At 41.8% G+C, this 13,623-nt stretch overlaps 1 protein-coding gene across 3 annotated transcripts in view; it reads right to left on the bottom strand.

Annotated features, from left to right (window-relative positions):
• The window catches only part of FILIP1 (filamin A interacting protein 1), a 102,952-nt gene that overhangs the window by 39,551 nt on the left and 49,778 nt on the right, over positions 1–13,623 (bottom strand). For all 3 annotated transcript variants that reach the window (XM_027892381.1, XM_027892382.1, XM_027892383.1), the window contains 2 exons: positions 3,828–4,001; positions 1,639–1,817 (listed from right to left, as the gene is read on the bottom strand). In XM_027892381.1, the coding sequence (XP_027748182.1) occupies positions 1,639–1,817; positions 3,828–4,001 (353 nt within the window). The remainder of the gene's footprint in view (positions 1–1,638; positions 1,818–3,827; positions 4,002–13,623) is intronic.

Below are 13,623 nucleotides of genomic sequence, written 5' to 3'. Positions count from 1 at the left end.
CATCACTGCAATTATTCCCCTGCAGCCATCAGTGCAGAGGCACTGGTGACTAAAGCCAGTGGGCTTAGTTGCACTTAAGATCTGCTTTCAGGAGAAATTAAAACTCAAATTCTCCTTTTTTTTTTATTGCTGTTTCTTCAAAAATGATGAAATGTAGAAAACCTGAAGTTCGAAAGAGCAGAAAGGGTAAGAGAAAATGCCCACAGAGATGAGACTTGATATCTTGATAGCAGTAGTAATGTAAGACAAAAATCTTTTTAATCACTTCATTGAAGGAAGTCAGTTCAAACCAGGTCATAGTCTTAGACCATTTAGTGGCCTTCACAAATTGAGAGGGAATAATAAGAAGGCAACAATTGTCAAAATAATATGAATATAAAATGTAGAGACAAATGTAAATGTTATTTTAATACCACTTTTACTTTTGTAGCATTTTAGTGGCTGTATGTCCACACATACATGGATATTCAGCATAGAGAGAAAATGGCAGCTATGAGAATCAGATGTGAAGTTGCTCTTTACTTGGAAATACAACACATTTTTTATTTTCAACTATGAGAACAAATTGCTAGGATACAGAAGCATTTTTTTCCTTTAAAGTTTGCCAATCAACCCAGGAAAATAGAGACAGAAAAATAACAGCTATTAAACCAGGAAATATGGTCACTGTAGCTCATGTGCCACCTACCCAAAGCTGGCGCTGAACTGAGCTCAGGAAATACACCAAACAATTTCACTCCTGGCTTTTTGCAAATGACTGCCACAAGCCTGTGGTTTCCTCAACAGCATTTCTTCTTTGAACTTGCCTTAAGTATTTTTCTCTGAGCTCTTTTTTTTTTTTTTTTTTTTTGTAAAAAAGAAACACAACATTGTATATTGATTTCAAGCAATTTGGTGTGAGCATGAAAATTTCAGGTTGAAAAACTGAGTGCTCAGTCTTCACCTAAGGTCGGCGATCTTTCTTTTCTTGGAGACACAGAGACTCTTCCCTCAAGCAGGATAAACACTTGGAAAAAACAATCTGGAGTGTATAGACCATGAGATAAACACTGCAGATACCACAGGCTAGGCACATTTTTTAAAACATGAAAATATTTTCTTCCAGGGGAACAGAGAACTTGCCTGAGGCATGTGACTTCAGAGATATTAAAGAGAATACAAATGGTTTGTGACTTTTCAAGCCTGAATGTGAAGGGCGTGGCAAAGTCCCACCACTTGTGTGCTAGTATCCTAATATGTGTCGTGGTTTTCCTTACCCTGTCCTCCTCCTGCGACAACAGTGCTCTGACCTTCATGAAATACAGCACTTAGCTAAGCAAGCCAATCCCAAACTTAGCCAACATAAATAACATCTGATCAAAAGCTACCTGGAGGTGAACCCAAAATGGGCATGACTAATTCAAAACAAATCCATTTCTTAATTCAAGTGCACACTACAGGAACATTCAATGGTATTCCTCCAGCTCTAGATTTGCACAGTAATGCACTTACTAATAACACGAGTGGACTGACATTTACAAATGGTTTACACCTGAGTTTAGTGTCATTTGAACACAGAAAATACCAGACCAAATCACTGCTGAACTGACAAACACTGGAGACACTGGGTATAGTCTTTGCACTGTCACAGGTACTCACCTCTCCCGCTCCTGTTCCAAGAGGTTGGTAAAGTCATCGCTCTTGTTCATGTAATCTGTATGTTTATGTTTCTCATTTTCTAGCTCATAAACTGTCCGACGATGGCACTTTTCTGCCAACAGGAGCTGTTCCAGCATGCGCCGATACGTCTCCTTCTGCTTTTCTTCAAGTCTGTCTAGCTGGATTGTAGGAGAGGAGAACAGACTGTTTTAAAGGTCTCCTTGGTTACTTCATCTGATTTATTAACCAATAGTGTTCTGTTTGGTAAATGTGAGTCCCATAGTTTTTACATCCTAGGCTTTACATAAAGCAGTGACTAGAAATAAGAATGACTGTCCTGTGAAAGTAATGATTTATCTGGATGACATATTAGCAATAAACGTTTGCACAGTTGTCACATACACAAAGGGCAGAACTGCACTCAGTTTTAGGGCAACAAATTTGTTGCATGTAGAATGTCCCCTGTGGTGAGGTGCTGTGCACACTTTTTTCATTTCACACAGGAAAAGCTGTAGCTCAGACCTCAGACCCTGAGAGCCTGAGTTCACGCACCTATACGGGGACTAGACACCTACATGTAGAGCATATAGTGTAATCTCAAGGCTGAAATTAGAGTTATGCACCTTCAACACACCTGTAAAACTGCTGAGATAATCTATTTAGATTCAGTACATATTCAGTTTTACATTACCAAATACAATTCATTCAAAGCCTTAGGGGTTTCCCCTCAGCCTGTTTTTTGACAGAAATTATCCTTCTTTATTTGCAACACTTTACCTTTTTTGCCTTCTCTAATTTTTTTAATTAATTTAATATGCCAGTTATTATCCAAACAAACACGAAGGCCAGGAAGGTCTGTCTAAAAAGATGCCAGGGCACTCCAAAGACACCATGGCTATTCGTGTTGCTCCTTTTGCTGGTTCTTGGGTGCAGATAAAAGACTCCATCCTCCTCCCTGCCAAAGCAACCCACAGCCCTTTCTGCTTCCCTTTCCATGCCACAGTGTCTGGCTGAGCCTGCTCTGCTCACCCCCAGCCCTTACCATCTTCCTTGGCCCCAGCTGTACCAGGCAGTTGTTGTTTCATAGGATGCCTCAGCAAACTAAGTGACTTAGGAGAACAGGAGGACTCTGGCAATTTGGTCTCCAGAAACTGACTGTAGCAGTCAAACACTCATTGCATTTTATAAAGGAGACAGGTTTGGTTGATCTTTTGAGAGTAGATCTTTTGCACTTAATTTTGTCACCATTCTATTTTAGTTTCAACATGACCCTTGTGAACCTACACATGACAAAGTTTTACTTTTTTCACTGAGGTCCCTGTAAAATTATCAGCTTCATTAGAAAAAGGCCTTGCTAAAGTTTTGTTTGCATGCTCCCACATGCTAAGGTTGGTTTGCTTTCCCTATTTACTGTCATCCCCAAAATTTTAGGAGATGCTTCAGTGAGAATAAACAGTGAAAGATATCCCATGGTAGACACAATTCCTAGTGAACAAGTCAAATGTTCTAATAGGAGGCACTGTGAAGATTTGGGCAGCCACTACAGTATGTTGTTGCATGCTCTTTCTCCATGCCCTGGACTATTATGAAACTATAAACATGAGCAGTGGCTGTTTATTTTGGCATTCACACTGCCTTAGACGTTCCCAGGTCTATTCTACATTCATTTATTGCTTATATTTTAAAGCAAGGGGTCAAGTCCTATAGGTCTCTTTTAGGGGCTGAACTGACTTTGGAGTTCTAGAGCTTAAGTGATGTAAAGTGAATATGGATTTATGATCCCATAAATATTGTCAATCTCCAAAGGTCTTCTTTTCTTAACTACCCACATGATAGTGGTCTCGCATGCCAAGAAAATCAAAGAGCGCTTACCAGTGCTGTGACCAATAGAGGTTGAAGCCTATAATTGAAAAGAATTTAAAAACCAGAAGGTAACTCCTGAAGATTTTGGTCTTGCTTAACAGCACCAGCCCTAAGAATCATACAACCTCTTTATGGTTTGTGTTCAAATCCAGTGACTTCACTTACAAATTATTCTGCATTTGAGTGAACAAGACTTTCTTTGATTTCTTGTCAATGTACACATTCTGTGTTATCCTCTTGAGTGCTTTGCACATGTTCAAAATACGTGGAGTCTCACCTCTGGTTACGATTCCCCCTGCCCAGACATAATGTTGTAAATCAATTACCTCTGAAATTGGTTTTTCATAAACGTCTTCCCCTATAGACTTTTCTTGGGCAAGGATGGCATCCCTGTGTAGCACTCGGAGCACATTCTCTGGAGCTGCAGACCCATAATGAGCTTCTAAAACTTCAGGTTTGGTTTTCTCCGTCTTCAGCATGTGGATCACATCCTCTCTTGCCTGTAATATTGAAAATCACTACCATAAGCCAACCTATTAACCAACAGGGAAAACAGGGAAAATAGGGACATTTCATATGTACAGGCTGCCTACACAAAAATAAAATAAATTAGAAAAATACCGGGTTGCCAATGCAAGTATAAAAACTTTGGGAATTATCAGAGTAAACATGATCTGTGCAATACAAATGTTGTCCTTAAAGGCATTAAATAGTCTATTCCTGCCTGCCATTACATTTTGACGGTATGAATTTTTATCTGGGTTGCATCTATAGCCAGGGAACATCATTATTTCATCTTATTTGTTGTCCATGCTGTTCCCTGACCGGGATAAGGAAATCAGTAGAAGAAGCAGCACAAGTGAGCTGAATTAATATTTCTGGGACAGCTTTAAATCAAATACTTCCGAGATACTCATACCCGAATCTGTGACTAAATACTCTTTCCAAGTAACCTTTGAAATAAATTTTTCTAGCTTTCATTTCTTTAAACAAAACCCTAGAAATTTTTCAGACCCTGGCTAACCAGCAGAACTGGCATCAGACATGGAAAGGCTGAGCAAACCCTGCTGGCAGTGGAGGAGGGCTGCTGGCCCTGGAGCCAGGGCTGGGAGCCAGGATGTACCTGTGGCAAAGGGGAGTGCAGGTCCCAGTTCCTGCTCCCTGCTCCTTGGCCCAGGTGGGTGTCCCCAGTTTCAGGCAGCAGGAGCAGACATCTGGGCATGAGGAGACTGTTCTGCAAGGCCACCTGGCTTTTTAGGGCTATGCTGTGGGCATACACCCAATCCAGAGCTCTGTTTCTAATGATACTTTCCAACATCTGTTAAGCCATCTGTAAAATGGGGGCAGGGCACCTGCTTGTCTTTCAAGGTGTGTTTATAAGGCCATGGTCCAGGGAAGGGCTGTAAAACCTACAAGCATTTGGTGGGCATAAGAGAGCTCCTGGATTTCCCTGGGGAGCATCTTTCCCACAAGCTCAAATGGGTGGGTGAGCAGAACAGTATGGGCACCAATTTTTCGTTCGCCTGCCTTTTTGTCAATATGTATGAACTTGGGAAGTAAATTAAGGACTAAGGAAAGGTTCAGACATTTTAAGAAAAAATCCTTTACAAATCCTTCCCCTGTGTAAGCAATGACTGTTTAAGATTTATGAACTGACCAACACTTTACGCTTTTTCACAGTGTTCATGATAGCACTCAATATTATCCCTGTAGCAAATCTTAAATCTTTACCCATTACCACAGAGGCATCACAGCTCTACATAGCCACCTGCTTTGGAAATGAGAAAATAATTTCAGGAAATGGTAAAGACTCTTTAATTATTTTTTTTTCTTTAAAATAAATTAGTCTAACGTGAAAATAAAACAAAAAATGAACTTGAGGTAAAGATTATACCACTCAGTAAAGAAGTAGCCCAATTACACAGGGCTTGTGTATATAACAAAATATAAGATTTTGTAACCTCAGGAAGAGCACTGTGCGAAGGGAGCACCAAAAACAGCAGGGTGAGGGAGCAGCCCTCTTCCGCCCTATGCACAAGGGCCACAGCCAATATTGAAACCCCATTTTGTTTTGATTCTGAGCACACAAAACTTCAGGCCCCACACACCCCATTCCTCAGGGATAGGCACACCTCAGACCCTAGGCTTTTTGGGAGGGGAGAGGAGGGGGATGTGCTCGCTCTCTCCCATTGAAGCTGTTGGGCTTAATTAAGCACTGACAGGGCTGGGCAGAGCATAAAGAGACAGCTCGGGCTTGATGATTTAGCACTGTGAATAGGGAGAGCAAAGAGCTGGTCTCCAGCCCCAGCAATGGTTATTTGATACAGAAATAGCTGGCAGAGGCAGCTGCTCTGCCCAGTTGTGCCCCGGCCCTTACTCAGTTTTGCACTGCCATGTGGTCTGTCCTTCAGGCCTCATTAGTCTGTCATTGCTCACAATTAAAATGGAGCAACTTCAGCAGAGGGAATAAGAGTCTGTGAAACAGCTTATAACTTGCTAGCTAAGAAAGGCTCCTGGAAGCTGCAGGTTTGGGTCCCTCAAGAACCAAAGGGAGCCAAGCCAAGAGAGTGAGTGATGCTGAAGGAAAGAACTGACACCCCAAGAAGGAAGAAAGGTGCGTGGGCTCAGTTCAGAGCTTTGAAGGAAAATCCTTTTCATTGCTTCATTTTTAAAGGGAAGCAGTGACAGACACATTTAGCTCCAAGGGGACAGGGGTTAGGACTGTCAGCACTGAACACCCCTTGCTGCAGCCCAAGGGGAGGGTACCCAGTCCAGAGACAAGCTGGGTGGCACCATCCCCAAGGGCACAGTCAGTTCCCTTCTCGCGTACCCCTTCTTGGTTACCCCACACTCTCCTGGCACTCCAGATTTGGATCACATTAACATAGCAAAGTGCCTTCTGCCCTTCGTGGCCTTGGCCATTTCTCCTATCGTTATCTTTTCAAGAGTGTCAGTTAATTCAACAAGTACACTCTTTCTGCAGACTTACGAAAAGCAAACTGACAAACACGCACTCAGGTTGCTAGGAAGCATTGGACCAAGAAGAGGATCCCATGCTAATAATAAACTGGAGACAAATTTACTTTTATTTGATCAGAAACAAGCCCCATCCCAGGGAGATTCTGAAGTGCAGCTGACTTAGGTGAGAGACCCAGGCAACACCCTGACCTTCCATCAGCCTTGGTGTTTGTGAACTCTAGGTAATCTCTCCGAAACTCCTCAGGATAATGTAGAGGGAAGGAGCTGAAACAGCCTGCGTGTTGATTTCGTTTCCTCCAATGAATAATTTTCCACTGAAACTACTAGAAGAGAGCTCAGATAGAGATATTTGCTTTCAATGTATAGCAAACTGCAGGAAACAGACTATTTTCAGAAAACAAGTGAGAATAATCCTGCAGAGGAACACTTGGACTACTTCAACACACATACCTGGAAAGAGGCATGAGAGGCTCAAAGTGGGGGGTCCTAGCTAAGAAGAGGGAACCTTGCTGGCAAGCTATTTCTACTGATGGACATTTGCTGTTGGTGCCTCCCTTGTCTCAAAGCACAATGCTGTTTTGCATAAATCATAAGCTGGGAGACAAGCTTCCTTTGAAAGGAAGATATTTCAAATTGGAAGCAAATTTGTATAAAAATCCCAGAGGAAAGTTGTTAGCTGTTTTGATAGAAGGAACATGGTGTTTGGCACAGGGAAAATCTCTCAAGTCCTTTTTTTGTTTTGTTTTGTTGGTGCTGTGATGAGAAAGAGCATGCAGGCTTCAGAAGACCACATGTTGCAACAGCTTGTAACACAATGAAACTTACTTGTAAAAGTCCAGAAGACTGCAATTAGTCAGAAAAGCTCTTTAAAGTCAAAATATGGAATTTAAAAAATTTACTTTTATTGGTTTTTCATTACTTCAGTTGTCCCACAGAAAAGTCCAAGCTAAATTTCTATTTGTTCTGTTCATATTGTGAGTTCTTGAAAATAGAGACTTTTCCATTAATAAAGTACCCTCACATACCTGATTCTCTAAGCTGTAGGATCAATGAAGACAGATTAAAGAAGAGATCACTTTTATCTACTTGCAATACTCTCAAGGCAAGAAACACAGAAGACCGGTTATATTGAGAGGTATTTTTCCACACTCATTTTCCTGAGGAGCAAAGCCTGCTTAGAGACTGCCTGTTCATCAAACCCACAGAACCACAGAACAGCCCATGTTGGAAGAGATCTCAAAGATCATCTGGTCCAACCTTCCAGGGGAAAGGAAGTCTAGATGAGATCATCTACCGCTATGTCCAATTGCATTTTGAAAACTTCCAGTCATGGGGAGTCATCCATGGGATGTTGTTCCAGTGATGAATTGTTTTCACTGTAAAAAATTATTTGTTATGTCGAGATGAAACCTCTCCCAACCAACTTGTTCCTGTTGCACCTTGTGCTTTCCATGAGGCTCCCTGTGAAGAGATAGCCTCCATCTTCTTTGCAGCTGCCCTTTAAGTACTGGAATACTATGATGAGTTCACCCCAAGCCTTCTCTTCTCCAGGGAGAATAGACATAATTCCTTCAGTCTGTCCTCATAAAGCAGATTATCCAGTCCTTTGATCATTGTTGTGGCCTCCCTTTGCACTTTCTCTCCAGCTTGTCTGCATCTTTTTTGAACTGTGGGGACCAGAACTGGACATTGTACTCAGTTAACTCCTTCAGCTGTTCCTGCTGATAGAGGAGCTGCAAAGTTGAACTGTGTCTAAGCCTTGTTTTTTGCATACTGGGGATGCCAAAATCTAAAGGCTGATGACCTCACTTCTTCAGCACCTCCATGGAGGGGCTGAAATGGGGAGCACTGCTGTCCCACAAAGCTTTGCCTGCTCTCCTTTTCCTCCTCTCTACAACCCACTGATGAGTGCACTTCCCTAAGGTATGGGGTCTGCGTTACTACCTGCGAAATCCAAAACAATGCTCCCCTCCCCTCATGAGTGCATGCTAATTGCCCAGATGGAAGGCTGACATGAGCCCGCTCTTTGCAGGGCTACCCTGAAACACTCCCTTTTTGCCAGAATAAAGTAGAAGCACTTTCTTTTGTTCACCAACTTGAGCAGAGCAAGGGGCTGTGCTCCAAACTTCGTTTTACTACGTGCCTAGTAAAATGTTTAAAATATATAGAAAGGATGTAAAGAGGTTCCTGCATAAAACTGAAACCATTTAGGAAACAATAGCATGACTCTGCTGCTTGTAAAAGGGGTCCGGCAGCCTAGCAACCAGAGTCTCGGTCAATGGAAAGACTGTTACACGAGCCGGGCGTTCAGACGTGCTTCCTCCTCATGCCCTGCCCTGACAATTTAATACAGCCCTCTCTCCCCATTCCCACAGTCTTTGGCCTCTCCCACGAGACTGCTGACAAAACTCAGCACCCACTAAACGAGGAATTTTTGCCACAGGCTGTTTGTCACCTGGGAAATGGGACTGAACTGATCAAACTTGTTTCATGTAAGGCATCTAGTAAATCGGGAAAAAATTTCAGTTGCATTCAAGATGGGCTGAATGGAGTCAAAGCAACCACTGTCAGCTGAGAGTAAAACCCAACTCACAGTCATTTGCCAGTACATCTCCTAAACTCTTCTCCTGAATTTTATTTATAATTAGCTTTCCTGCAAATTCACAGTATGTCTCTCAAAATCAGTTACCAGTAACTATTTCTTTCATAGCTTTATTTTTGGAGGTATCTAAAATCCATCTAACTACTTCAGAGCAATCTAAAGTTTTCAATAACATGACAACAATACTGTCAGTTAGATGAAAGAAGTTCTGAAAATTCAGGAGCAGGAGTAGCATTTACAAGAAATGCAACTGTGTAAGAGTTAAACAATCTGATATCTACAGCTTTTTACCATTTCTTTTCTTGTCATGAAGACACTTCGTTATACCTGCACAAGTAAAAGCACTGAGTAATAGATATTTAATATTTATGAAGTCATACTTTCTTGCCAGTGATTAATGACAAAAAATAACTATGAAACCATAGACAGGAACCATCACTTCTACTTGTGTTGTTGTTACTTGCACTGTACACAGTTCAGGTTATTTATAGTGCAACAGCTACTCTGTACAGCATCAGAAACTAGATAAGGTCACAGGTTTTCGGTGTAATGTTGGGGTCTTACCAGTGACTGATTTCCTAAATTCCAGTAGGCTTTACAAATGTTTCACCTAAGAGCTAATAAACATCACACTCAAGGCATCCCGAGGGAGATCGGGAGAATGTTCTCACACTGCTTTCTGTGCCATCCAGGACATGCTGTGCTTCTGTCAGAGCAGGAATAGCCTTAATTCTGAAAAGTCAGAGACCTCAGGAAGTAAATGTTGCAAGTTTGCTTAGTTGCCTGTAATAAAAGGTAGCACCTTCAGTCAGGTGTACTCACCTGTATCTGCAAAACTTTCTTAGCATTAGTCCCTGTTTAAAATCAGTAACTTCCTTGTTTTCTTACCTCAGGAGGAAATTAAAATAATTAAAATGAAAGTGGACTTTCTTAATTTTGTGTCATGATACTATAAATATGAATACAGAAAGTAATAAAAACTAACCCTGCCTGCTGGAATGACACTATTGTTAAAGGCCTGACTCGTCAAACTAGCCCTACCTACTGCTACAAGTACTAGGTAACACTTTGTCTTCCAGGACACATGTACTTAGTGTACAAGGCATGTTTCAAAGCTCGGAAGTTAGATGCTCTACTGCATATTGCATCATACAAAGTTCTTTTTTACAAAAATTCAATAATTTTTTTTCTCTCCCATACCAGGTATCTGAAGTAGCCTTGTTTGTATCACTCACTCAGTGATGCAAAATGATGCCTAATGACATAGAATCACAGAATCATAGAGTTCCTGAGTTGGAAGGGACTCACAGGGATCATTAAGTCCAGCTCCTGGCCCTGCATGGGACAGCCCCAAGAATCACATGATGTGCCTCAGAGGATTGTCCAAATGCTTCTTGAACTCTGTCAGACTTGATGCCATGCCCTGGGGAGTCTGTTCCAGTGCCCAACCACCCTCTGTGTGAAGACCCTTTTTCTAATATCCAACCTAAACCTCTCCTGACACAGCTTCATGCCCTTCCCTTGGGTCCTGCTGGTTACCAGAGAGAAGAGATCAGTGCCTGCCCCTCTGTTTCTGAACAAACCAAGGGACCTCAGCCACTGTATGGCTTTTCCTCAAGGCCCTTCACCATCTTCATAGCCCTCCTTTGGACACTCTCCAATAGCTTTATATCTTTCTTATATTGTGGCACCAAAACCACACACACGGGACTTAAGGTGAGGCTGCACCAGCAACATGTGTACACAGTTTTTCTTGCAAGAAAGACTCTATGTACAGAAAGTTTTTTCTTGCCTTTCATCTTAGCCTAATTTCCTAATACTTGAAACTGTGGAGTTCACTTGCTTGAATTTCCTTTAACATTTCTGGACTCAAGTCTGTGTACATGATGTAGTCTGGAGGTAAAGAGATTACTTCAGTGATGAAAAGTGATCATTGTTGATCATTGATTTTATAGAAAAGTTAAGTGATATATATCCAGAAATACAAGTGAGCCCTCATGACCCTGAGGAAATGAAACAGAACTGTCCTGTCTTCTTCACACTGTGCAGAACTTTCTGGCCTTGTGTGAAGTCTTTGGAGCTATACAGCATATTTCATTTTATTGTGCGTTATCTACACAGAAAGTCCTTCTAAAATCAGTACTGGAGAAGAGGCACATGATAGAGCAGCTCATCTCTATGACGAGCTGCAAAACCTTCTGAAGTGGCTCCAGAAGAATTACATCAGAAATTAATTTGGCCTCTTATGTTTAAAAATGTCCCCGTTAAAGATCGCAGAGCTGAGGAGAAGCAGCACTGAGCAATGTATTACTTCTTACAGCAAGCTTCGAAACAGATCAAATGAACACTAGAAGACATCTGTCTGTTATTTCCTGCCCACACAGCTTTGTTCTACTCTATTGCCAGAGCGCTCCATGGATGATGTCACTTTTCTTCTGAAGAAAACAGGCCACCAGAGCCTTTCACTGACATAATTAATTATCTGTAGTCTGGGCCACAGCCAGCAAAATTCCCATAGCAAGGCCCTGAGAAGTATTAACTCCACACTGCATGATGTTTTCAGAATTATTAGGTTCTGGGATACCCTGTCTTGCCCTTTCACACTGAAAGAGTGTTTTGCTTGATATTATCAAACCCTGGGACAGTTAATGCAACATATAGAATTACAGTGTCATGATCCAGTCAGCACAGGGAGATCGCTGCCAGGGGTCTCTGTCACTTATGTGCACAAGTCTGCATGCTGGGATATACTCTACATGCTTCAGCAATGCATCATCATGGCTAAACCCACTTTTGGGCTTGCTGTATCCAGTCATAAAGTTTTCGTCTCAGCCAACACTAACTGTGTAATAACATTTTTCACATGACCCGAAGCCCAAGCAGCAAGCAGAAACCACAGATTGATCCAACTAGCCATCAAGGAGAGGAAGGAACATCTGTTAAAACACTTTCTCAAACACCTGAGCAGGAAGAATAATTGACAACAACACATGACTTACTGTGTTTGAGTTCAGGACTGGTATGAGGCTGTGTGATACAGTGTGCATCCCAACAAGTGAGGTAGTTAAAAAAAGCAACCTTAGGCGTTTCCTCTGACCAGCACCAATCACCACAATGCTTGCAAAGGCAGAGGAGAGCGCCCTGGTTCACGTGCTCCAAATCACACATGGCAGTCCCTATTCTGGTTTATTCATGCTACAAAATGATCTGAAGCATTCCATATCCTGGACAAATGGCCCATCACAAGCTCCTGTAGCAATATAAGGAATTCATTAAAACTGCAGCACACTTCCCACACATTAAGGTGGTTTTATATATTTGGAGTCACGTAGTAAGTTCCCATGTTCCTTTCATAACCACAATTTTTTGTGATCAGTTAGCATCTCTTAAAGAAGAAAAAAAGGTGATTAATGAAAGGGTAATAACAGAAAAAAAGCATTTCTTCTCTTATCACGTGGCCTTTAGTTATATGTTAGCCAGTCTGGACCAAGACATAAGAGATCCATGGATCATGAACTTCTTTCTTATGCTTCACATAATAAAATTAACCTCACCATGCACCAAGTTCCACTCCATACTGAAAATAATACTTTTCAGGAGTGCTGTAAAATTTAATTCGTAAGCGTATAGAAGATCTAGGTACACTCTGAATGCTACAAAAATATGGCACTCTGATATCAATATAGTTTTTTTCCTATTAATTTTCCCCATTCATTATTTTCTTTTATTTCCTCCACATTTATGTACTCCTATATATCATCCAAGTTGTTGAAATTCATTGGAAACTAAAAAGTATCTTCATTAGGCATGTCACTAACTTGTCTAAATTGCTGTTTGAAGTGCTACATTGACTGTATAAGGAACTGAAGCATTTGAAATTAGGTACTCTGAGCTGAGTTTCAGCAATGCACTTGAAGCTGCTGGCGTGAGTACCCTCTGTCCAAGAGGAACAAGTCTGCCCAGGCATTGTTTTTTCCACCCAGATCTCACTGCCTTCTGGCAGGAATGAGCACATGGAGAGCAGGATGGAGCAAGACAAGCTGGTGCCAGCAGGGCTGTAGCCACCAGGATGATGAAGTTCAGAAGCAATCCTTCTGCCTCCTCTGTGTAGACAGAAGCGTGCGGGATACTAACAGATGTAACTGTGTGTACATGTGTAATAAATTCTATACACAACTTTCTCTTGTCCAAGCATTTTGTTGGCTTCAACAAGCTGGTTTCCAGTTCTCTGTGCTAGACAATGTGCATTCAAGTTACTGATGACTGCTGAATGGGCAAGAAGAGTAGGACTGCACTACAGCAAGCCCTCACCAGCACAGCCAGTAATCTCAACAGAGTAGTTGCCTGAGGAAATGAGGAAAGTGGCACAAACTCTTAGGGTGAAGTGACTAGAGAGGGTGGGCAATGAAAGGTGCAGAGCAAAAGCTCCCCAGCCATGCCCACAACGCCCTCACAGCCTCCTGTCATCTCCAAAATCCCCCTGATCCTCCCCAGTGTCTGTCTTCCCCTTTTGCCCTCCCAAAGCCCCACTTGGACTTCCT

Source organism: Empidonax traillii, unplaced genomic scaffold (assembly GCF_003031625.1).
Source record: "Empidonax traillii isolate 1590-97213 ecotype Southwest subspecies unplaced genomic scaffold, ASM303162v1 scaffold348:size657943, whole genome shotgun sequence".
Lineage (NCBI taxonomy): Eukaryota > Metazoa > Chordata > Aves > Passeriformes > Tyrannidae > Empidonax > Empidonax traillii.
Note: the sequence above shows the minus strand (reverse complement) of the source record. Positions and strands in the feature narration are given on the sequence as shown.